The following is a 26759-nucleotide window of genomic DNA, read 5'->3' as shown; positions in this document are numbered from 1 at the left end:
TCAGCTCTGTCCTTGGTTCCTGTTCCCTTGGCACCTCAAGCACTTTTAAGTTCATGAACCACTGCCTACTTTGATCCACCACCCACCACTTCTTGATCAACAGAAGTAACTCGCCTATCTTCCTCTCAGGTGTACCACCCCTACCCTTAAATCCTGTGTTTACTTCAAACCCCTTCTTTCATTTGCCATACAGACAGGGTTCTGAAGCATGTTCATCACCAGGGTATTCCCCCCTTCCCTTACACCACACTGGCACACCGTGCCATCATTTGCTCTTGAGAACCCAATCAGTATTACATGGCACTGCAGGGGGCTATAGCTCAAAAACAACACAAGTCAAAATCTCCTTCTCTGTATTGATCTAGTTAAGCAGTTTTGGGCCACATAAAAGTAGAGGACTTTAAAAAGCAAAACACCATACACTAGGATAGCTATTCTTCATGACACCCTTCACGCCTTTTATTTATTTTATTCCATTTATATCCCACTCTCCTCGCCAAGGCCTTTTAACAAGGACAATGTTATCAGGTTACTTAAATATATCTGGCTAATTTTTTTTTAATAGACTATCACATATTTATAATGTTATTGCTATTTCTTCCAGTTTTACAAGTCATTTCCTCAGGACATTTTGCTTCCTTTCCTGGAAGGGAAAAGAATTTTGTTTTTGACATTTCATCATTTAAAATGGGACTGCCAACTGTGAATTCTAAAAATAAGCTTTATATTGTTTAGCAGGCAGGCAACAATACATTTTGAAATGGACACTCAGCTCCTTAATTTTGTTTTCTCTGCTTTTATAAGAACATGCAACTGCATAGCTCTAAACAGGACATTAAAAAATTATACATACATTTATGTATAATTAAGTCAGAATAATTTTTAAAGAAAATCTAACTGCATTTTCTTTTTTAAAAAAACAATTTTTTAATAACCTGGTTAAAAAAAATCTGAATTTAATATATATCTATTAGACCCTACAAAAAAAATCTCTTTCAAACTGAATCATGAAACAATATACCATAGATTGTGTTTAGTATTATAAACTTCTACTGGATCCATGACCAGCAAGTGTCACAGGTAGTAGGATTCAGGAAATGCTGTCCTATTTATCACCGAGATATGATCATGTTCCTATTTTATCCTTTCAAAAGTTATGTAACATGTCCAGTTTTCAAATTATGAATATTTATGACTAATAAGCCCTCATGTTTACTTCTCATTTCTTGAGAAATATTATTTTGTCTTGTAACTTCCACACTTTGTTCTCAGAAAAGTCATAAGAACATAAGAGAAGCCATGTTGGATCAGGCCAGTGGTCCATCCAGTCCAACACTCTGTGTCACACAGTGGCCAAAAAAACCAAGTGCCATCAGGAGGTCCACCAGTGGAGCCAGGATGTTAGAAGCCCTCCCACTGTGCCCCCCCCCCCCAAGCACCAAGAATACAGAGCATCACTACCCCAGACAGAGAATTCCAACAATACGCTGTGGCTAATAGCCACTGACAGACCTCTGCTCCATATGCTTATCCAATCCCCTCTTGAAGCTGTCTATGTTTGTAGCTGCCACCACCTCCTGTGGCAGTGAATTCCACGTTAATCACCCTTTGGGTGAAGAAGTACTTCCTTTTATTAATTCTAACCCGACTGCTCACCAATTTCATTGAATGTCCATGAGTTCTTGTATTGTGAGAAAGGGAGAAAAGTACTTCTTTCTCTACCTTCTCTATCCCATGCATAATCTTGTAAACCTCTATCATGTCACCCCTCAGTTGACGTTTCTCCAAGCTAAAGAATCCCAAGCGTTTTAACCTTTCTTCATAGGGAAAGTGTTCCAACCCTTTAATCATTCTAGTTGCTCTTTTCTGCACTTTTCCCAATGCTATATCTTTTTTGAGGTGACCAGAATTGTACACAGTACTCCAATTGAGGCCACACCATCGATTTATATAGGGGCATTATGATACTAAAGACTGGATACTTACAGCAAATCCTCTCTACACACCTAGAAACAAGTCCCACTTTGCTCAAATTAATTTACTTCCAAATAAGTATGCACAAGATACTTTGTACTTTAGAAATTACATCCTCTGTTTAGAATGTCTGCATCTATCAGAGACCATCAGACAGAAATCTGCTTTTTGTTTCTAAAGAGGTATAATTTTGCAGGTCACATGGGCTTCCCAACTAAAAGTTCTAGAATATGGTCCTAGATCATATAAAGACCCTCTACTCATAAATCAAGGTATTTTAAATTATAACAGTAAACATATATGCCATTGCTGTCTGGATATAACTACTTTAACACCTTAATGTAGTGATGGAGGAGGAAGAGGAGATTTGATTTATACCTCACCCTTCACGCAGTCTCAGAGCAGCTTACAATCTCCTTTTCCTTCCCCTCCCCACAATAAATACCCTGTGAAGTAGGTGGAGCTCAGAGAGCTCTTTTAAGAACTGCTCTTGAGAGAGCTTGTGACTGACTCAAGGTCACACCAGCAGACGCATGTGGAGGAGTGGGGAATCAAACTCAGTTCTCCCAGATTAGAGTCCACGCTCCTAACCTCTACAGCAAACTTGCTTTCTTAATACCCCCAAGCCTTCTTTTGCCCTACCATAAATGAAAGGCTCCAATATTATATATGCTTAAGTATAACGAATGTCAAAATGAGAAACTTGATTTTAATATTTTAAATTGGTCTTTTTTTCTTTATAATATAAATTGTAGGTACCGCACAACCTGTCACCTTCCAAATCGAGATATGCTATGATTTGTTCTGTGTAGGCCACCCTAGCTCTTGTTTATGAGTCTACAAAATCATGCATAGAACTGGCAAATTGTGTTTGGCTCAAAGGGTCACAGGATGCACAACACTACCCTAAATCAATGTGATTACCCACAATGATTATAATGCATTATCTTGCCAAAAGATAAGTTATTTTTCTATAAAGATGAGGAAAATAAATTCATGGCAATCAGGTGTTGTGCTTTCATTTTAAATATAACTTCAGTCCACAACAATGCAAAGAAATCAAATGAAGCAATATAGTCACTTTAAATAGGACACAAGGCCTTAATCAGAGTAGTATTACACCTTCAACAGTTCAACACATATTGCTATTCTTTCCATCAGGCCTGATGAAGAGTTCTAGGAAACTCTAAAGCTTGTTCATTGTTCTGAGATATTATGGATAGTCCTGCTAAAATGACGGATGGTTTCAGAACTTCTCTATAGAGCAACACTGCTACCTATAATCTTTCTTGAGGCTGAAGATGCATTTCCAGCACAACAAAGTTAATGGAAGAGGGCACTTTGAAACATACACACCACCTAGCATTTTGAATCTGCAATATGATTAAAGATCATTCACTGATCAAAAAGCCTTCAAGCATGTGCGGTGTGTGTGTATATATATAAAATTCAGGACACACAGAACACTGAAGCAGCTTTGACTGCATATGGTATGAGTTAGGGAGAAGCCAAGGCAGCATCATTGAAAAATGAAGTTACAAATAGCTTTTTGAAGCTTATCAAGTCAAACTTTTTGTGAAATATACATTTTTAAAAGCTTTATATGGAAACAGACCAAGGCAAGTTATTACTGTCATGACTCTATGAGGCTGTGAGCTAGCTATAATAATAATAATCTTTAATTTGTATCCCGCCCTCCCCTCTGAAGCAGGTTCAGCTAGCAAATAAGAACCTCTTTCAACCTTTGAAAGCATTATATTCCTTGTAAGTGAAACAGCAAGCAAAAACTGTACATAATTAAAGTTTGGCAGGGACACTAGGGACCCAAGTAAGATGACTTTGGCACATGATCTTACTATCCTAAAGTGCAACCAACAGCAACAATACAATGCTGCAAACTGAGCTATGCTACTAATATTTTAGGCTAACCTGAAACAGAACCAAAAGGTTGATGTTGTAAAACCCAATCCTGCCAGATGGTATGTCAATGCTGCACAAAGCAATGCACTATTGATTAGAGGACTCTACATGATACTCCAAGGCTGTGTGCTACACCAATGCAACTATACTCAATTATACTCAGTCTCACCAAGATGCTCTGCCACACTCTTACAGCAGACTGCCTGGTTCACTCACCTTATGATGGATGCTACATCAGCAATGCCCACTTCCCATCAGTTGCAGCAACGCAAACATACAAGATCAGAACAAATACCTAGCTTTCATTAACAGTAATCTGTGTCCACTTATTTGGTTTTTTACAAACATACTTACATCTTTTGCCATGTTACCAAATCCAAGAAATCAATTCCTCACTTGTTTGCACACCACAAGAGGAACGAGGGAAGTAGTGCTATATTATAAAAACAAAGTTAAAGAGAACAACAAAGTTAGTGAAGTGAGACGCTTCTTTATTTTCAGCAAAAGGGCTGAAAATAAAATTCAGAGACCAAATGTAAAACCACTAAAGACCTGCAACAGCTTTCCCTTAAGTAAGAAAAATACAAATATCAAAATATCTGGCTTCTTCCTTTTGGTCATCCAGAGAAGAAAGCCTTAATTGAATCATTTGCTGGGGGGGGGGGATACTTTCCAGCTATGCACTAGGACACAGAAAAGCATAATTATGCTTCATAAATACATACATACAAAACCAACTCTGTATTATGCAAGGGCTGGGGGGGGATTGCTTGTGTCTGACCTGCATTAGAGCAGCTAGGCCTTGGGGGCCCACCCCCCTTAGCACACTAATCCTATATAAAATGCATATTGCCTCGTCAAGCAAGCATCCAAGCAGGCCCAGGGAACAGATATGCTGCTATAAGCAGGGCAAAGAATGTTGATTCTCGGAGCCCCTACCAAAAACAAAAAAAACCGCAGCCAGGCAAACAGCATCTATGGTTCACAGAGCAACTCCCGCCAGCCCCCGCCTCCTGCACCTTCCCGCCCCCTCTCCAGGGCCTCCGAAGCCCGAGCAGAGCCCTGGAAGTCTAGCCCAGTAATAACTGACGTCTGAGGAAAAAAGATATGGGCCACCCATGCGCCAATCTCACCCTCATTCGTGTATCACCCGACCCGGGAAAGGAGCGAGCGGGAGGAGGGGTTGGAGAAGAACGAGAGGCAGGGAAAGGAGGAAGAGGATCTCCTCTTCGCATCAAACCGTCCCGCCTAAAACGTTTCCCCCGCAGCGGCAGCTCCGCCGCTGCCTCTTCCTCTCCCACCTGTCCTGGCCGCCGCCAGCCTCCTATTCCCACCCCCCTGTCGCCTCAATACCTGAAGAAGTGGAGGAGGAGAAATAGAGAGCAAACTCCATCCCCCACCACACACTCCCGAGCAATCCCCCACCCACAGCGCCGCTCTGCACGGAAAAAGAGAGGCAGAGATGCCAACTGCACATGTGCAATGCACGGCCCTCCTCAAAACCCCCTCGGGGGTGGGGAGAAGAGAGAGAGGAGGTGTTTGTTGCTGCTGCTTTGACTGTTTCTCTTTGCCCTCTCCAGCCGCCCGGCCAAGTAGCTCTGATTTGAAAGAAAGAGGGGTTCTGCTTCCTGCTCCCCTTCCTCAGTCGCACTAGCCCTTCATGAGGAAGAATAAACTCGCCTCCAGGATTCATTGGCGGGGAGAGAACAGCAAAGTAAAAAATAATTTATTTTGTGCTCCCCTCCAAAGCGTCAAGAGGTGGGGTGTCGCTAAGGCAAGGAACTGGCAGAGGGATTGCTGCTTTTTTCAAATTCCCCTCCAATGAAGTTTCTTGCTTCCCCCTGCCCATGAAGTCCTTCCGCTACGCTGCTAAACTGCAGCCCTCATCGCCCGGGCCTGACTCCCCTGGAGTTTTGCAAGCGTCCCTTGCAGAGTCAGTCTGTGTAACAGGATAGGGCTGCAAAACAAGACCTGCTTACTTGGGAATAAATAGGAAAAAGTGACTGAAATTAGAAGGGGGGGGGGGTGTTCCCACGTCAAACTTGGGCTAGAATCGAGCCGCGATACTCACTGGGGAGTAAGCCTCGTTGAAAGCAACGAGACCCACTTCCCAGACTAAAGATCGGGCTGCAATCCTGTGCATGCTTAACTGGAACCAAGCTCTTCCCCCGGCATTCAGCGAGACTCGCTTCCGTGTGCATCCCGCATTAAGGTCGGGCTGCACGACCCTCCCTCTCCGAAGCGCCATCATTGCCTGCCCCTGCCAACATTTCGCCCAGTCAACACAAGGCGCCCTCTTTCCTGCCCCCTCTCGCTCATGGCTCGGCTGTCGGTCCACCTCACCGACCCGCCAACGTCCCTCACACCTGTTCACAGTCCTTCCAGGGAGGACGAATAAGGAGAGCCCAAAAGAGAGGGAGCGCAACGGCTTCTGTTTACCCGCCCCCGCACCCCCCTCCCGCGCGATGATCCCACAATTATTGTCTTTTCGGCGGTTGGCAGGAAGGAGAGAAAAATTGAAACTTACACTTTTGTGCGTCCCTCCGGCGTGACGCTGCGCGCTGACGTCACGGAGGGTAACGTGCCCCACATAGGCACACGCGGGGAGATTGGTCCTTCCCTCCCCCATCTCATCATCATCAACATACACGCTTTAGCCAGCCTATCGGGGAGGGCGCGCATGCGCAAACTTTTCGCGCCTTCGAGACGCCACCACGCCTTCCTCCTCTCGGACTGTTGAGAGCGCGGGAATTTAGAGCGCGAGATCGCCCGGCTGTTGTTGAGCTAGCCAGGCGGCAGAGTGGCTCTTGCTGTTTTGCAGGCGGAACCCAAGGTGGCTTGGGGGCAAGGGCTAGCTTTATTAGTACCATTTCCTCCGTGCCCCCCTTAGTTGCTGTGGCTCGCTTTGGAAGCCTTGTAAACGCGTTGACCAAAAGTGGCCTATATTCCTAGACCACCACTCCCCATCCCCCAATGTCTAAATTGTTTTTAACATTTAGACAGTGTCTAAATGTCTAAATTGTTTTTAACAGTGCAAACCTATGGACCCAATTCCAACCTCAAACTATTGATTACATCAGGCTTACCCCAGAGTAATACTGCATGGGTACTGTATTACACTGAAAATCTTGCAGTGCAAGCCTAAACATAGAAGTCTTAGGTTTAGAGTCAGGAAAGGGGCTAACGGAAGGAGATTATATTTACGTGAGAATATGAAAGATTTTAAAGGGATGTAACAGGCCCATGGCACTGAGTGGTAAGCTACAGTACTGCAGCCCAGGCTCTGCTCATGACCTGCATTCGATCCCGGCGGAAGCTGGATTCAAATAGCTGGCTCAAGGTTGACTCAGCCTTCCATACTTCCAAGGTCAGTAAAATGAGTACCCGGCTTACTGGGGGGTAAAGTGTAGATGACTGGGCAAGGCAATAGCAAACCACCCTGTAAAAATGCCATGAAAATGTTCTGATGTGATGTCACCCCATGGGTCAGTAATGACCCAGTGCTTGCACAGGGGACTACCTTTATCTTTTTAACAGAGTCTTGCAAGGCAATATGGAACTAACTTAAAGTGGCCTCAATCAACAGAGTTGAGGTGAATTGGGAAACAAAAAAAATAGGTGCAGGCATACCCCTCATCTGCTCACTGAAATTTAGTGCTCATTATATATGAAACCACACTAGGTTTCAAGATTTCATTGGAGTCTAGAAAGTCACATGAACAACCCTATTCACCAATGGATTGCTTTAAATGAATAGAATTAGCATGAACATAAAATGCTCTAATTTGCTTCCATGTTTGCTTCCCCTGTTATTCCACATAGTTAAGTCTTTTGTTTCATCTGATGCTCCCTCGTTTAGAAAAGAGCAAGGGGTCCAGTAGCGCCTTAAAGGCTAAACTTGTGACAGGGTATGAGCTTTTATGAGTCACTGCTCACTTATTAGTCTTTAAGGTGCTACTGGACTCTTGCTTTTTTCTACTGCTTCAGACAGACTTAACAGGGCTACCCATCTTGATCTATCTCCTTTCTTGCTTGCAGTGTGCATGTGTACACTTCTAAAGTTGATTGTTTTAAATTATTCGCTGCCTGATTGGACAGAAGGGTAAAAGCAAATGTTTCACATGAATAAATAGTAATTTTCTTACACTATATTTAGATGTGATATAATGGGGAAACTACACAAGTAACTTTTACAATATCATGAGAGACAAGTGCTCAGTAGGAAATACATTGCTTAATCATTAATCTATCAATTTCAGCTATAAAGAGGCTTCAGTTTTTAATACTGAAGGTCTATATAGACTTTAGCAAGCATTGCTCAAACTACTAATTTTTCAACTAACAAACTGAGAAAGCTGCCTACACCAATAAATTATTGCAAATAGGATAACAGTAGCCACATATTTAAATTTTCAGTTATAATTGAAAGTAATAACGGAACACTTATCTTTATTCTGTCTGAGAATGTATTTTCTGAGTTATGAAGTTTCTGAAACATTGTTGCTAGTTGTTAAATTCCTTATCTGGCAATGACACTAAAACCCAAATATATGTATCTCCCCCCACCAATTTTTTTTTTCAATTTCTGTTGAGCTTTGGTTTCAAACAGTTAACATGATAAATAAATTATTGAGAACATAAACAAGTAGTCTATTTCTAATCACAATAAATTATGAATCAACAATATGACAAATCAAAGTTACAGTAATTACAAGACAGTAATGGATAAATCAGGAAACACCATTCTTTACAAATATGAATTTTAAATCCTCAAATAGATTTAATAGTTTAACATTCCTTTTGAAATAAATTAAACTTTATATACCACAGAAAGCACATATTTTGTGGCTAATATTAGAATAGAAAAATGTATTGAAAAGTTCTATAATAGTACCACAGGCACCATAAAATACACAGTTTTCTGCAGTGAATGCAAATAATGATCAAAAAAGGCACAGTAGTCAATGATTAGTTTCATAGATTGCTTTTTTAAAAAAAATGCAATTTTGCAAAATCATTTAACACATACTTCCATGTTTTTAAAATAATATGTTTCATTAGTGTACCTCTTCTAACTAAACAGAGGAACATAAAACTTCTTTTCTTTGTAACACATTGAATGACTACAGAGACATGTCCTTCATGGAAGTCTCTTGCAGTAAACATCTTCAAGAGCTCAATCGTCTTTCTGATTTTGGTACACATTTCATAATTGCAGCTCTCCACAATGCTGGTGCAAGCAACAGGCTTAGAGTAGTTACACTCAGAATAAGGAGGTAGACCTGGCAATTGAGAATCAAAAGGGTTATCATTGATTTAAATGTCCACAGCAAGCATATTTGGCAAAAAGTATGTTCTTATTTTATAGTATTAACATGAGTAGTATGAAACATAAGAGCTTGCCTCAAGCCGAATCAGACTGTAACCCAGCCTTGGTTTCTAAATCTCAGGTTCAGAAGGCTCTCAGTCTTCCTGAGCCCTCTGGAAACTTTTTTTGGCAATAAGAATTAAACAAAACTAGTAGGTCTAACATAAGAGTGCACTGTAGATTACACACTGCTTGCTTCCAATACCAATATAGTTTCTATTCAGAACTGACTAACAAACTTTTGGAAATAAGTGCTAACCAACTGATCAGCATCAGCAAGATGCCATTTTAAATCCCATGGCATGAACAAGCATTTGCACTCCTTACTAGTCCTTAAAGTTCAAATCTTTTATTTGATCTACTGAGATATTTTCATCTATACATCTAATTCTGAACTAGACCCCAGAGTGCTGATCAAAAAGTCTCTTTACGCAGGCACAGAAAGAAATAACGTTTCTGTAAATTGTGGGGAACCCCCAGGCTTGCAGAAACCTTTAAACAATAAAGGAGGGGGATAAAAGAAGATTTAAACGTTTTAAAATGCTGAGATCTTGTGACATTACCTCAAGAGATAAGCCATTCTAGATAGCCTAGACAAATTTCAGACAAGTTGTAGTTGCCCGAATAAACCCAAATGGATGCAGCAGTTTCATTCTGAAATTTAAAGTCAGAATGCAAAGAAGGGAGGGGGAGCAAAGAAAAAGGAAGCAAAAAGAGAGGGAGAATGGAGATGGAATTCAGGAAGCAGGGAAAGACAAGGGGCTGCAGAGAGGAGGGAGGAAAGTTAGGGTAGGGAAGTGGAACTATAATGGGAAAGAAGACTAACTGCATCCTCTGTTAGGATTAAATTATCTAGCTAAAAGCTGTCCCATTCATTGGTGATATTATAGCACATTAGGCAGAGGCAGCCAAGAATTTGAATGGTTTAGCTCACCATAGAATGGATCAGATAAAGGCATCAAGAGCTAGAAACCTGAAGAACTTTTAATTGGAAGAACAAAAATACAACTTTCATACCAATAGAACATTTGCTGTTCACATTTAAAATTAACAAGGAGCTGTGCAAAGAAGGTTAAGGCAAAAAGGACAAATTATCCCGCCCCCCGGGTTGCCAAGTCCAGTTCAAGAAATATATGGGGACTTTGGGGATGGAGCCAGGAGACATTGGGGGAGGAGCCAGGAGCAAGGGTGTGACAATCATAAGTGAACTCCAAGGGAGTTCTGGCCATCACATTTAAAGGGACAGCACACCTTTTAAAATGTTTTCCTTCCATAGGAAATAATGAAGGATAGGGGCACCTTCTTTTGGGGCTCATAGAATTGGATGGAACCCCTGGTCCAATTGTTTTGAAACTTGGGGGGTATTTTGGGGGGAGGCACTAGATGCTATTCTGAAAACTTGGTGCCTCCACCTCAAAAAACAGCCCCCCCAGAGCCCCCGATACCTCCAGATCAATTCCCCATTATACCCTATGAGAATCGATCTCCACATAGGGAATAATGAAGTGCCCAGCAGACATTTCCCTCTCTTCCCCCACCCCACCCCCGTTTCTGGCGACTCTGAAGCGAGGGATTGGCATCTCTACTCACGAGTTGCTGCCAATTTCTTCAAAGTAACACAGACGCATCATCCAAAGAGGAAGCCTTTCCAATCGGAGACTGAAGCCTCCAGAGGTGGAAAGTCACGTGGGGGCGGGGCTTCCCCCCACCGGGCAGCTGACTAGGGGTGGGAAGGAGCCTGGGAAAGTGGAAGAACCCCTGCTGGGACCTGGGGATTGGCAAGCCTACCCCTCCCCCCAACTGGTTTGCGGTCTGCTGAAGAAAAGATACAATATCACAGTCTCTTACAGGTGAAAAAGAAGTAGATAAGGCAGTTAAAAGTGAGTGGAAATAAAAGAGAAGAATCCTCTTAACTTCTACTTAAGCTTACAAGGGTGGGAGGTTTAAGTTGGAATACAGCCACACATATAAACAATTTTAGTTCATTTTTTAATATGTTCTTCAAACTATGAAAAAATCCTTATAGTGTCAAAACTCACCTCTCGAGAAATTATCCCTGCTCTGCGTGCTCTACTTCCCAAGACAAAGGAAAACTCACTGACTTGCGCCAAACCTGCAGATACAATCCATTTGATGTACTGGCTACTCTTTGGAAGAATGAGAGAAAGGACAAGTACTGCCAGGAAAAACTTTGAAAGAGAGAGAGAGTTAGTTTTTAGACACACAGTGGAAAAACACAGGCAAGTAAACTTTTAAAAAATAAGTACAAGGAATCACATCACCCAGTCATTAATGATATAAGGTTTTTGGGTTTTGCAACAGCAACCAGAAACCTTATACTATTATTTCTCACTGCTGCAACAGAAAAGGGGGGTAGTAGAGTCCCTAGATTAATCGAGTCAAGTCAAGAATTAATGATTTTGTGTGCGTAACACAAAGTATAAATGCATTTCAGGGGTTTTTTTTGTGAGATGCATATTTCACTTATAACCTGTGTCTACATTTTATAGCACATACAATCTGGCAAATATATATGTTTATGCAAAATAAGGAAAACAGCTAACTGACTCGTGTTGTAACTAATGTTCCCTCTAAACTGAGTTTTTTAGTCTCCAGCTCATACATTTTTGTCCTAGCTCAGGAAAAAAATGGCCCCAGAGCAAATAAATTTATGCCGTAGCTCACAACTTTTATGCCAGTAGCTCACAAAGTAGAATTTTTGCTCACAAGACTTCACAGCTTAGAGGGAACATTTGGTTGTAACCCTGTCACCCTTATTGTTTAAATTTTTGTTGGCATTAAAGATGGCTAACGCCTCATAAACTTGAGACAGGATATAACACATTTTAATTGGAAGAGCTAACCAAATATAGAGTTCACACCGCAAACAAGAAACACATACACACTAATCCAATAAATCTGCATTCACTTAGTGCTATCAGCAACCTGAAACATCAGTACTACAACAGAATCCTATAGCTGAAAATCAAGGAAACCCTCTATCCCCATGCGTTTACCACGCAATTTGCTGGATCGTATTACTTTTTCTTGGGATATTTTTTCTTTAAAAAGCAGGTTACTGTTTTTGCCTCCACAGTATTACCCCTAGCATTATTTAAGTAATCCTGGCTCTGGGAGCAATTTTCAGCATAACGATATAATAATAATTTTTTATTTATATCCCGTCCTCCCCACCGAAGCAGGCTCAGGGCGGCTTACATAACATAGTACATTGTACCATGATACAACAATAAAATTCAAAGCAATTTACAATTAAAATACAATTACATAAAAACAGCATTTAAATTAATAATTTAAATTACAATATAACATAAAATGGTGCTACAGTCTTAATATGCATATGGACACAGTTTTTGTAGTGATGGTGCAATGGTTCCACCTTAAAAGGCCAGTTGAAAGAGGACGGTTTTACAAGCCTGACGGAACTGATTAAGGCTCCATAGGGCCCGTACCTCCTCTGGTAGCTGGTTCCACCATTGGGGTGCTGTTACCGAGAAGGCCCGCTCCCTTGTTGCTTTTAGTTTGGCCTCCTTTGGCCCAGGTATTTTCAGCAGATTTTGTGAGCTAGATCTCAGTACTCTCTAGGGAACATATGGGGAGAGACGGTCTCTAAGGTAGAGCATTTAAATGGAGCTGTTACTACATGAGCACAGGACTATGGTCAAACCCCAATTAAAAAGCAGCCATGGTGCTCTTTACACAATAGAATGGCACTGGCCAATATCAAATATCCATCTATATGACTGACAGGGTTGCCAATAGACATGGAGAAAAATGTGTCCTTTAAAAACAAGCTTACTGTGTGGAAATGGGCCACTGAAGCTTTTCATGGCACAGCAGTAAATTCTATTAAAAGGACATTTTTTCTCTAGACAGTTAGCAACCATGAAGACTGTGCAAGTAACTCAAAGTAAAACCCCAACAGAAGTGACTGGAGGTATTGCTTCTGATGCACAAAGCAACCAGTAACAGTATTTGGCCACACTTGTTAATTGTAGGATGCAAAAAGATTTTCAGTTGAGTTTGGCTTCATTTCTCTTCACCAGAAGCACAAGTACCTCCCTAAGGAAAATTTTTAAAATGGTAAAACTGATAATGTAACATAACAAAGTTTGAGTCCAATGGCACCTTTAAGACCAAAAAGGTTTTATTCTAGGTATAAGCTTTCATATGCATGCACACTTCTTCAGATACATTGAAATGGAAATCACCAGCCATTACATATAAGTAGAGGGTGGGGAGGGTTTTGCTAGGAAGGGCTAATTAGAGTCATGCTCCATAAGTAACTGAGCAATAAATATAGCTAAGATTGGATTAAGACAGTTGGTAATACCCATGAACAGAAAGAAATTAGCATACAGCATAATAAAAGTTACAAATGTGAGGACTGAATGAAGTTAACATGTGCAGTGAGATAAGAAACATATCTCTGCTAAGCCTGGGGGTTCTATTGTCCTTAGTGTTGTAATAACTGTTGCTTAGAGTTGCCAGGTCTTTCCTTGCAACCAGCGGGGGAGGGGGGGGACTTACTGGGAGCGGTAGGGAGGCCCACCTGACGTACAGCAATGTGTTTACATCACTGCCCAGATGACCTGGAAGTGACATCATGTCAGCATGATGCTCTGGTATTTGAGCAAAAACTGGTAAATTTGGCTTCTACCATAGACTTTTGTCCAAACACTAGAGTGTTGTCCTAACATCACAGGTGTCACTTCTGCGTCATATGAACAGTGATGTAGATATGTCACTGCAAATCAGATGGATCTCCTTCTTTTCTGAAGGAAGTCCCCCCCCCTCCGCCAGCCAGCCTATCGGCAGTGGGGAGGTGGGGTTTGTCAGTGGAAGACCCCTGCCTCCACCAGGAGGGGTGGGGTCTAGAAACCCCACTGCTGCTTCAGACCAACACAGCTACCCACTTGATATGCACCATAATACATCAATTTTATATTTAAACATTTAGTTGTCTTGTAAGATATTCAAACATATACCTTCATTATTACAACTGACAATGTAAGGAACAGCAAGACTGTGAGTTCATAAATGACAAATGTAGGGAAAACATGAAGACCTGCAAGAGAAGGGGGGTGGGGTGGGGAGAAACAGTTCTTTTACTTCAGTTTTGTCTTTTAAGTATTAAAACATTTAGGAATACAATAATGAAATGTTATTAGTGTTAAATAGAAAGCCCAGCATGTCAAAAGATTTTAATGGCTTCATTTTGCTACAAAATTCAGCAATATGATTGTTCATTTATATCCTGCCAATCCTTAATGGGGATCCAAACCTTATATAATTCTCTGTTCCTCCGTCTGATCCTCACAACAACCCTGTGATGTAAGTTAAGCTAAGAGTGTATGACTGGCCCAAGATCACCCAGCTAGCTTCCATGTAGATATCTGAACCTGAGTCTTCCAGGTTCTAGTCCAACATCCTGACCAAGATGTGAAGGACAGTACGCAGTGGGGTGCCGCAGGGCTCAGTACTGGGTCCCATGCTCTTTAACTTGTTCATTAATGATTTGGAGTTGGGAGTAAGCAGCGAAGTGGAAAGTTTGCAGATGACACTAAATTGTTCAGGGTGGTGAGAACCGGAGAGGATTGTGAGGCACTCCAAAGGGATCTGTTGAGGCTGGGTGAGTGGGCGTCAACGTGGCAGATGAGGTTCAATGTGGCCAAGTGCAAAGTAATGCACATTGGGGCCAAGAATCCCAGCTACAAATACAAGTTGATGGGGTGTGAACTGGCAGAGACTGACCAAGAGAGAGATCTTGGGGTTGTGGAAGATAACTCACTGAAAATGTCAAGACAGTGTACGACTGCAATAAAAAGGGCCAATTATTAGGAAGGGAATTGAAAAAAATTAGCCAGTATCATAATGCCCCTGTATAAATTGATGGTGCGGTCTCATTTGGAATACTTTGTGCAATTCTGGTCACCGCACCTCAAAAAAGCTACTATAGCATTGGAAAAAGTGCAGAAAAGGGCAACTAGAATGATTAAAGGTTTGGAACACTTTCCCTATGAAGAAAGGTTAAAATGCTTGGGGCTCTTGCTTGGAGAAATGTCGACTGCGGGGTGACATGATAGAGGTTTACAAGATAATGCATGGGATGGAGAAAGTAGAGAAAGAATTTTGGGGGGGGGGCACTGTGTGACACACAGTGTTTGGACTGGATGAGCCATTGGGCTGATCCAACATGGCTTCTCTTATGTGATCCAACATGGCTTCTCTTATGTTCTTATGTGAACATCTAGGGGAAAATATGGAGGTGGGGGGAAGTAAAGCCCCTCTCCCTGCCTCCATCAGCCAACCAGCCTCTGAGGCCTAAAGTAAAAAACTAGAAACTGGAGCATGGAGTGGAGGGGAAATCTTATTAAATATTTTATCTTTTAAAATAATGACTTGACATACAGCAGTGTTCTAAAATTAGGGAAGTTAAGAAAAACAACTTTTTTTGTATTTTTAACACATGCAGTCTTTAGTGCAGAAAGAGAATATGTGAGGAAAGACAAAATGTTTCCTGAGGTACAACTTTCTATAGCCCATAGACAACTGTTAAGTTCCTCATTCTGTGGCTTCAGGGCCAACTATTTTGTAGTCCATATATACATGATGTGGGCATTATGCATCATGCAACCAATCACATTTGGTTATCTTACAGCATCTAAGTAAAGTTAAAGAGGAAGCAGAAAGCACTACCTTTACTCTAAACAGACACTGAATGAGTTCTTTGGGCTTATTTATAACTTCCTCGACTCCCCATCAAATATCAACATCAGGAGGGAACTTTTCACATGGAACGAAAACATTAGCCCACCCAGTCTGAACTCAGCCCTATTAAAGCCAGTTCACACTGTTGTAAACCTTAAGGCTTGATTTAAATGTGACGTTAATGAGATGAAAGCAATTAACCTTGTGACTTTCATTTAAACTAGGCTGCCATCCATGCAAAAGCAACTCTACCTGCTCTCAAAGCACTCCAGAGAATGGTAGCCCAGGTGGATATTGTGCTGGTGTTTTAAACTAAGCATGCAGAGCTGTTTTGAATAGGTGGCAGCCCTAGCTTAAATTAGACTGTGTGAGCATGAAGTCCCATAGGTAAATTCTTTTGCTTTGCCAGCATCATGCTTAAATGAGGTATCTGATCCAAGATTCTTCTTAGTTATGACTGTTACTACCGTTGGTTTATTAAACAACCAACACTCTTAAGGATCAGATGTTGACAAAGAATTTTTTTTTAAGTGGCAGAATAAATAATATTTTAGATATTTGCTTCAGAATTGCAATCTGGGAAGTTGCCAAGCACGTTAGCTTCCTGCAATGGTGGACTGCAGTATTTGAATTCCCTTGTTTCTTGAGGCTTCAAATTTTTCCATCATCTGCATCAAGTGAAATAAAAATAATTTACCTTTGCATATACTATGTTTGAATAGTCCACATAACTCAAGAACAAAGTAACATGTAAAAGAATGGAGAGGTTAATTTCATTTCTGACCTTCTGTGAAGGAACAGACTTGCAAGCCCTTCCCTGTTCCTCCTGATCGGACCCTGGGAAGTCAGAAGAACCCCGCATCTGCTTCAAGTCTCTGGTATGAACGTACTCTTTCCCCTTCCTCCTCAATGGTGCCAGTTACAAACTGAGGTACCACCAAGTACTTCCAATGACTCTTGGGATTACCTTCAGCCAGACAATCATACATCTAACACTGTACCTGTGCTGCCGTTTAGAGGCCCCACCTAGTTACCCTGCCTCTTACAACATTTGTACAAGTATATGCGCAATTTATCACAACTCTGCCTGTTAAAGCTATTGTGCTCCAGGGATGGTAAACTTCTCTGCTGCCTCTCCCTTTTACCACATTTCAGAACGCAGAACTAAATAGGCATGGTGACTTTCCAGAGGTTGGACTTAGATGGTTCAAAATATGAGGAAGTTTAATAAGAGAGCGAAAGAATGCATGTTATGTTTGGGCCTTCTGTAGGTACCTCTTAAATGATGTTTGATTTAAGGCAGGCAAGCTTTAAGTTGCAGAACAAATTCATCATTGCCATAGATCTCTAGGATGGGACTCCTCTCCATTGTCCCCTGCCTCAAGATGGAGATCCTTGGTGAAAGCTTTGTTCACATGACTTGTGCCCATTTTAAGAGCTGTCTGAAGTTTTTATAACTTCTCACCCCCGCCCCCCCTTTGAGATGACCTTTCTGTCCCAAAGGAAGAGTTCACCTATCACTTTAGTCCAGGGGTATCAAACATATGGCCCATGGGCCAAAAGGGGCCCATCCAGGACTCTTATCCCTCCCATGAACAAATCATTATCTTTACTGCTAGATAATGGAGGTTGTCCCTTCATACTGCCCCAGTGCTAATGTGTAACTGACAGAGAAAGTGGGAGGGTGGGCATCAGGGAGAAACGGAAAGAAAATACAGTAAGACTGTTAATGTTTTAAGCAAGTTTGTATTTTGAATAAAAAAATAATATTGTTAATTGTGTTTGCCTGTGTCCTTTATAAAGTTTATCTCTCTGGCACCTGGCATTACATTTTATGGTACACATGGCCTTGCCCAACAAAGTGACATTTATGTCAGATCCAGCCCTCATAACAAATTAGTTTTCGTATTTCCACCTTTATGGGTCTAGGTAGTTAAATCTGATGCATTTAAGCATCCTTATTATGAAATCCCCAGGTTGCCTAGGGGACAGTTTAAGTGCGGCAGCTGTGCCACCTGCAGGCTGGTCAAAGAAATTACACACATACATCTTTCTCATGGAAAGAGATTTTTAATTAATGGGTTTTATAAGTGCAATTAAAAAAAATTGGTGTACTGTATGTTTTGCCCATAACACATAGCAAATAGTCCAACAGAATACAAAATGTAATGCCACAGTTCACTTCAAGCAAGGTGAAAAAATTCTTCTGAAACAGAACCAATGATAAGAACTTCCACAATAAAGGCTGAACATGAAGGTATCCACAAATAATAAGGACTAATTCCCACTTATAGCCTGCTTTATGCCCTAAAATCCTACCCCTGTGGATTGGTGAACCCTTGGAAACTGTGTGGGGTGTCTGCTTGAGAAAGGGGGAGAGAAAATCAGCAGAAATTTGATGCAAGTGGAAGGGAGCCTTAGGATCTGTACTTTAGTTAGTAAGTAAATAATGTTAGTAAAGAACTAATGTTTAAGATCGCTTTAGACCCAGGAGCAAAATTTCAGTGGGAAGCAGTAGCTGGGGGGAGGCTGGGAAACACTAACCTAAATAATTGTGCTTACAATTGCATCTTTAAAGGACATTAGAAGCCTGCAACTAAAACAGCCATTTCAACATATGAAATAGCCTCCTGATCAAGTTCATATGCACCCTTTTCCTCAAAGTATTTAACCTTTTCCTCTAGTTTCCCCCCAGTCCATTATCTACTTTGCTCCCCCCTTCCCACCTTACTTTCTTCAGCACCATGCCCTTAGTTCCCCAGCCTTCTGGGACCTCTTGCTACCTGGCACTCCACAAGGATACTCTTGTCTCTAGAACCTATCGCAGGGCTTTTTTTGTAGCAGGAACTCCTTTGCATATTAGGCCACACACCCCTGATGTAGCCAATCCTCCAAGAGCTTACAGGGCCTACTGTAAGCGCCAGGATTGGCTACATCAGGTGGTTGTGGCCTAATATGCAAAGGAGTTCCTGCTACAAAAAAAGCCCAGGACCTATTAATGTTTTAACCAACTTGATATCATTCCATTCTCTCAGAGACGCAGACACCAAAGATTCTGTCAGACTCACCAAAGTAGCTAGTGGAATTTTTTTACTCCTTTTTCTTTTCTCTGCTTCTCCCCAAGCATATCACACTGATCTGGAATGTCCTTTTTGTTTCAAAAGCAATTTGCGATGAGTCAAGGGAACTCCCATTCAAGAAAAACATGCTTAATGGCCCCCTCGGTTCTTTGTTCCCTGAGCAACCACATTTTGCACCATCACAACACCTGATTCAACTGCTATCAAGGTGCTCCGTTTCACCAGCACAATACAGAACATACCCTCTTTCTTCTTTGCCTGGTAATCTAGTGAAGTTAAACATCCGTATCTGTGACAATTACCTATTGATGCAAAGAATATGATGGCAAGGAAGTCGCGTATTGGTTCAATGCAGGACATGATCTCTTCTGTAACCATGTGACCCTGAGAAGAAATAAGTGCTCCTGCTAGAAAGCATCCCAGTTCCATAGAGACATCTAATAAATCTGTAATCTGTTTGGAGAGGGGAAAGAAAGATAATTTTCTGAATGGTAACTTGCTTAAATTAACTCCTTGCATGAAAATACAAGGATATACTTAAATTTTACATGCTTAAAACCTACAGACAGCATAGAGACCAGGGGTATTCAATTCACTGTAGAAAGTTGTTGTCTCTTCAGAAACACTGATCTCCTTAGTTTGGTGTAGTGGTTAAGTGTGGTTAAGAAGCCAATTTGGTGTAGTGATTAGTGTGTGGACACTTATCTGGGAGAACCAGGTTTGATTCTCCACGCCTCCACTTACAGCTGCAGGAATGGCCTTGGGTCAGCCATAGCTTTTCTAGGAGTTGTCCTTGAAAGGGCAGCTGCTGTTAGAGCCCTCTCAGCCCCACCCACCTCACAGGGTGTCTGTTGGGGGTGGGGGAGAAGATAGAAGGGCGGGGTATAAATCTGCAGTCTTCTTATCTGGTAAATTTATCACCTGTTAGGAGTGGCTCTGTCAGGAGTAATCTGACTGAATCATTCACTCATTTGACTGGATCTTGTTTTCATTCATTCTCCACATGATAATGTAGCACAATATTTCTTCCCATTCCCCATCCTTTTTTTATTTCTGTAGCTATGTATATACTTCTGCCCACTGAGGTTCACACTTCTTGCATTTGAAAAGCAAACTCTGGCTCTGCAAAAGCTTGTGCCACAATAACGTTGAGCCTCCAAAAATAAAATACTGCTATATAGTCTTTGTAACAGATTAATATGGCTACCCCTGTTGGAAAGAGAGTCCAATTACATTTAATGTAAAAGGTTTCTTCCTCATTAGAGTTTTAATAATTAAACTATAACAATGAAAGCATAATGCTATACAGGCATATGAAGTGAACCAGTTCTTTTAAGGCTTCTAAAAATTCTAATCTCTTTATGAAATATAAAATGGTTGCAACTACAGTTACCAGTAGGACTTGGGAAAATACCCTTTAAGAGAGGCTTAATGTGTAGAAATGACCAGCTGAAACTTCCATGACAGAGAGGTAATAATATAACTTGGTAAATAACATGCCATTAGCCTCTATTAAGAGACTTCCCCCCCCCCCATCCCCATGCAGTTGTCAGCTCTAGTTGCAACAATGAGACACAAACCTGGATTATGAAGACATTTATATAAAAAAAAATAAAACCCACTGCACTGACATTCAAACCCAGCACTCCATTATGTTTTGCTGGCTCTCCTAACACCAAGAAAACTGTTTCTATATAAATGCATTTTGGACACAGATGCAAGGCTGTAACTGCGAGGGGTCCATGCACAGACAAGGTCTCTCTCAAATAAATATTTTATCTGGAGGATGCTGTTGCAGTCATCCCACTTGTGGGCTTCCTAGTGGCAGCTTATCAGATGGGCTTTTGGTCTGATCCACCATGGGTCTTCTTATGTTCTTATTCTCAAATCTATTTGTCACTTTTGTATTAATGAAAAGTACCAAATAATCTGCTTTTAGAAAGCTGTTTTACAGCCAAAAAAAGAAATGTCTTAAGGTACCTCAGAGGCTAATTGCATTTATTGCAGAGTAACTCCATTGGCCAGACAGACATACTTCAGCAGACACAAGAAGTGCTTACCTCTCAGTATGTACTTATATCTCTACGTCTAACTCATACTGTTTCCTAATTTACTCATTCTAAACAGATTACTAAAATACAGAAAAAGCTAGACTCCATTTGAACAGCTGTGAACATCTATCACAGATAAATAAAATTTCATAGCTATAAGAGCCACAGGTCTACTATATCCTCTGAGAAAAGAGGTAATACCACCATGTGATCTATATTTTGGAGCAAAGGAAAAATTAAAACATTTCTAAGCTCAGAAAATAACTGCATTCAAAGGTCATGTGACACAGTGAATATATGTACTATGAGTGCAAAGAGAAGGGAGGGTTTTTTTACAAAATGAACACGAAGACAGAAAGATCTATTCTCAGCATAGGTATGCTAGCTATAAACTCACAAACGATGAATAGTCTACATAAATCCTTAAAGAGATAACAGCTTCCTACAGAAAGCAATTGTTAAGTCTAAGTCTAAGAGTGGCAGAATTGCTAATAAAGTCCAATGTTGCTTGATTCAAGTCAGACAGTGCTTTGAAGTTGTTTCTTGGTGAAGTATGGTATCCTTAAAGCCTGCTGCTACAGAATGTCACAGAAGACAGAAAAAACCTTATTGGTTTCTGAACTTTACTATTTTTAATTCTTGCATCCATTTATGCCCTTACAGGAAAAATTACGGTAATCTCATTGGGCTATGTAAGCAAAAAAAAAAATCACTGTTGGCTAATAACAACTTTCAGCATATTAGAAGATACCTAGGTGAATGAGCTCTTAATGCAGTGGCTGGAGTCTGGACATGCAACACTGTTATGGAAGCAAAAACAGACAGCTCTGATAGTGGGCTCTATGTAGGGACTAGTTCCTAGGGTTTAATTTACAATTGGTAGCCCATTGTTTTCAAGACAAGAGGAGGAAGAATAATCAAAAAAAGTTTATGCTGAAATAAAATATTGTTAGTCTTTATGGCTCTTCTAGACTCATATTTAAACAAAAATAGGCATTTAGCCAAAGTTTTGTGAGGGAGCTGATCATTTTTCAGGAAGTGCTACAGGTCCTTGACCCTTGTAGGCTGGGGTGATTTTAGCCAAGAGCAGCTACTTACAAGTAACATGCAGTTATTTTCTTCCTTGATCTACCCTGTAATTTCCAGTCCCAAAGGGCATCCTTGAGAAAAATCTATCTTTTACACTGCTGATTTCCACCTTGCTCTTACAATGTCTAGACCACATCAGCTCCTCTGAACTGAAGAAACTACTCATTAGAAATGGTAATACAAAGAAATAAATGGATGGATATTTCAATTTCCCAAGACACTGTGTAATGGACTTTGAAATCAAGGTATTACAGAAAAACAGGGTTTTACGACACAGGCAACCAAGACAGCAAATTTTACACTAGGTATAGTTAGCTCACTGCCAAAAGCAATGGTTCCTCCATGTAATTCTTTTACACTATTCGTTATACCCAATTATTAACAGTGGGCACTTAACAGGTAAGGGCCACATCCATATTAACTGAACCTTGGATTTATTTGTGGGTTGTTTGGGGGGGGGGGTGTTGTGTACATGTGTGTCTGTCTGTCTGCACGGGAAGTCATGGTGACTTCTGGTGACTGACCCCTACTGGGGGTCTGGAAGATAGACAGATGGCTGAATAAAACCTGCCCCTGCTTCCCACCTCTGGTATTTCAAGGGGGTCTCTCATCCAAGTATTGCCAGAGTTGACCCTGCTAAGCCTTTGAGATCTGACGAGATCAGGCTTGCCTGGACTATCCAGGTCTGGGCCATTTATTTGTATTTTGCATATTACATGACATACCATTTGCTCACACCAGACTTTTTTGGCCTTTGGGTTTAGGTTTTTCTTTTTTAAAAAAAATTGTTTCCATCAAGCAAACTATCCAGTTCACTGTTGTCTGCTCTGGCACCAACTCTCCAGTTTCTATGGAACAGAAATATTTTCTACCCAAGATCTTAGCAGGAGATGCCTGGGACCAGACCTGGGACCTTCTGTGCACAGAGAGAGCATCTTACAATGCCACAACCATTTTATGATCCTTTTTGAAACCTGATCAAATGGAGAACCCAGTCATGAGCTCAGATGTTGTAGCATCTACTGCTGTTATTAGCAGAAGTGGCTTTTTAAAACCACAAAAGCTTTAAAAATAAGATGTACTAGATAATTGCTGCCAGGTACATGTCTACAGACAAAAGAAAATAAAGATTTTAGAGGGGTGACCTTTAACCCCATCCACAATAGCCAGTTTTCTGTTTCTCACACACAATTAACATATACAGCTTTAGAGAATATTAGGGTTCTGTAAATTAGATTTATCGATGGTATCAATTTAGGAATATTTGCAAACCAATCAAAAACTTGGTTTATTTTTCACTAAACAACCCACGCCTAGTGACCAAATGCTACCTGCCCATATACATTTTAATAAATATGAAATTTTAGAAAGATTACCATTAACATAAAAAACATAAAAGCAGATATTCCTAGAACTAAGATTTCTTTATTTCCTTTGCTTTCCACATGCAACTTGCGGTAGTATGGTCCTATTAGATATGTCTTTAAAACAAGACACATAAAGAAGACAGCAGCCAAAGAAAAGAGAATTTGTCCAACCAGTGTCAGTATTCTCAGTATTTCCTTGATAATGCTGTAAAAGAGAAGCAAAAGACAGTTTTAGTTTCTTAATTCTAAAATGATTTCTTCCTGCAATTTAAAAAAAAGTATTTAAAAAATCAAGTGTACATAAATCCACATTAGCATTTACAGTTTCCAGCTATAACTTTGTTTAAAAGGCCACAGTATGCTCAGCTTTAAAAAACAAACAAACATTGAGACTATAAACTCCTGAGAAATAGACACATTTTTCTTGCATGAAGACTGATGTCAGCTGCTCCAAGCTCATGTAACAAAGCAGGATATAAGTCGAATGAATAAGGTTCAACTTGTTTTACTCTAGTTTGGAAGTACTGAAAAAGTTAACATTTGTTTTAAAAAAAAAGGAAGAAAGGTAATCCCCTGTGCAAGCACCAGTCGTTTCCCGCTCTGGGGTGATGTTGCTTTCATAACATTTTCATGGCAGACTTTTTACAGGGTGGTTTGCCATTGCCTTCCCCAATCATTTACACTTTACCCCCAGCAAGCTGGGTACTCATTTTACTGACCTCAGAAGGGTGGAATGCTGAGTCAACCATGAGCCGGCTACCTGAACCCAGCTTCTACCGGGATCAAACTCAGAGGTCGTGAGCAGAGCTTGGACTGCAGTACTGCAGCTTTAGCAATTAACTATTTTTTTTAATTTAAACTGTTCTAACAAATTAACATTTCAATTGCAACATGTTATTTATTTGATTGTATTTAACAACAACAGCTATAATCCAGAACCATGCCTTATATATATACAAATGGTAATGTGCACCAGTTTCTTGGTAAACATCTACTCAGGAATATCTATCCTTACTAAACTGAAGGGGCTGCAGTGTAGGCGTAGTAGGGTCAGGATTATGGTAAAGAGGACACTGACCAACACTGCAATCCTAAACAGAGTTATACCCTTCCAAATCCATTTAAGTCTATGAGTTTAAATGGGTATAACTCTGGTTAGGATCTCACTGTCAAACTCCCAATACATTTAACAGCTGTAAGGCAAGCACATCTCTGGATTACTGCCACCAAAAACAATAAATAATCATCATACAGTAATAGTCAAAATGCTTAAAAGTACATTTTAAAGCTGAAAAATACTTTCATGCAGCAAAATAAAACCATTATGTGTACTGCCCTAAGATCCTTGCGGGACAGACAAGATAAAAGACAAGAAAAGTGAAATAAGAACACACCGATGAACTTTGTTACCTGGAATGCGTGCCAACTCCAGCTTGAATAAGCGTTGGCATAATAGCTATAAATAAGCCAAGCTGCACATCCTGCATTATCAACATTCCAAGTAGAACACTGCTATAGTCAATATCACCTGTTTCACAAGACAACCAAAAATTAAATTAGTACATTGGTACAGATTCAACAGCAATACTTCATCGATAAGGATCAACACTTACTGAAGACTGAGAAGTCTATTGAAATTAATGATCAGCTGCTCATAGAAAGCTTCTGAGAATGTATGCTTAACAGTTCAATTTAGACTGTTGTGTATTCAGTGATTCACATTGTATTTTTCTAAACATGAGCTCTGGAAGTGTTAAAAACAGTTAATTTAATCAATCCAAACTGTAACTGTATATTGTGGTAAAGAGTAATAAAGAATGAAATGGTTAAGAAAAGAGCTAATATCTGAAAGCAAAACCATCTGCCTCCTGGGGGTGTTTGGGAAGAAGCAGCTGTATTTTAGTTGTTAAGATGGCGGCTCCAGTGGTTGCAGTTGGGACCTTTCAGCTCGACTTGTATATATCTAAATAAAACCTGTTCAATTTCTGGACAAGCAGGTGGGATCTGTTATTTGTAGAATCTGGAAGTGCTCTTTGAAACATGTGTGAAGCTCTTGTTCATCCTACTAATGAAACCCTTGCAAGTGTGAAGGTAGGAACAATTTATACCTTCTACCTTGTAAAAGCAACATGCAGTTTTAGTGCTCAGAACACAAACTGAGTTGCAAGCAATACAAGTTGCTGTGAGGTCCAGTGAGCAAAAATTCTACTTCATGAGCTACTGACATTAAAGTTGTGAGCTACTGCAGAAATTAAGTTTGCTCTGGGGTCGTTTGTCCTGAGCTAAGACAAAAATGTGCGAGCCAGAGGCTAAAAAACTGTGAGCTAGCTCACACTAACTCAGCTTAAAGGAAACACTGGTTACAAGGTGTTGTGGACTGAGTTGTCCCCAAAGACCACTTTCAATTTCACTTCCACACATCAGTGATGTACATGACTCTTAAGATGTACAAACTGTGCAATGGGAAAGGCAGTGCTTGCACTCATACCCTAGAACCTAATCTCTGGTCCCAGCTCCAAGGTCGCTTCCATGGACTTAAATTATATGAAAAACTAGTGGGGTCAAGATTCACACATATACCTGACAGTCCTTTTATAGCCATTTCCTCCTAGCTTCCTAGATCTACAGACTAACATGAGTGCAACTGGCCAGGGACAGTAGAATTAGCAGTACATCAAGTTTTGAAGTGGTTTTCTTTGGACTGCTTTGCTATGTGTCTTTCATCCAAACAAACCTCCCCTTCCTGCTTCTCTCCCAATGAAGTCTTTTGTTTTTTCTTGAAGATCTTCATTTTGCTCAATATATTTGCATCACCTATTCCTATCCAACTGGTACCTGGAATTAGAGGAAGAGGGGCCAGGAGATGCCTCTGTCCACCTGGCAGAACTAAGGCCTTTGGCAGAGTGCTGGGCAGCTGTATTACTATCTGCAGAACAGCCACTGAGCCACAGAAAATCCCATGGGCACATCATAGCTTCTTAACTGCCAAACTTTTATATTTGCAATAATTTATAATTAGCCTGCAGCTGTACCACATATACCTCAAGAAGTTAGACCTTGAATATCACCGGGTATTCATTTTTACATCACAGAAAATACAACAAGGTAATTCCATGCCCCAACAAAATAATAGCCAAGGTCTTGTTAACCCAAGTAATGTTAACCCTCCCAAGGGAAA

General features: G+C 40.6%; 2 protein-coding genes across 4 annotated transcripts in view; both read right to left on the bottom strand.

Annotated features, from left to right (window-relative positions):
- Positions 1-6494, bottom strand: part of TFDP1 (transcription factor Dp-1) — a 40913-nt gene extending 34419 nt beyond the window's left edge. The window contains exons 1-2 of one of the 3 annotated variants that reach the window (XM_060233722.1): positions 6423-6494; positions 4249-4335 (exon numbers count right to left, since the gene is read on the bottom strand). In XM_060233722.1, coding sequence (XP_060089705.1) covers positions 4249-4260 — 12 coding nt within the window. In that variant the 5' untranslated portion in view covers positions 4261-4335; positions 6423-6494. Of the gene's footprint in view, positions 1-4248; positions 4336-5247; positions 5353-6422 lie in introns of those variants that run through there. The other 2 variants (XM_060233723.1, XM_060233721.1) reach the window with 2 other exon arrangements.
- Positions 6495-8297: 1803 nt separating this feature from the next.
- TMCO3 (transmembrane and coiled-coil domains 3) overlaps positions 8298-26759 on the bottom strand; it is a 32415-nt gene continuing 13953 nt past the window's right edge. Inside the window, exons 8-13 of the mRNA XM_060233720.1 lie at positions 24992-25109; positions 23591-23786; positions 19377-19527; positions 14272-14351; positions 11302-11451; positions 8298-9176 (exon numbers count right to left, since the gene is read on the bottom strand). Of these exons, the coding sequence (XP_060089703.1) occupies positions 9063-9176; positions 11302-11451; positions 14272-14351; positions 19377-19527; positions 23591-23786; positions 24992-25109 (809 nt within the window). The 3' untranslated portion in view covers positions 8298-9062. The remainder of the gene's footprint in view (positions 9177-11301; positions 11452-14271; positions 14352-19376; positions 19528-23590; positions 23787-24991; positions 25110-26759) is intronic.

This window comes from Heteronotia binoei, chromosome 3, assembly GCF_032191835.1.
Source record: "Heteronotia binoei isolate CCM8104 ecotype False Entrance Well chromosome 3, APGP_CSIRO_Hbin_v1, whole genome shotgun sequence".
NCBI lineage: Eukaryota > Metazoa > Chordata > Lepidosauria > Squamata > Gekkonidae > Heteronotia > Heteronotia binoei.
Note: the sequence above shows the minus strand (reverse complement) of the source record. Positions and strands in the feature narration are given on the sequence as shown.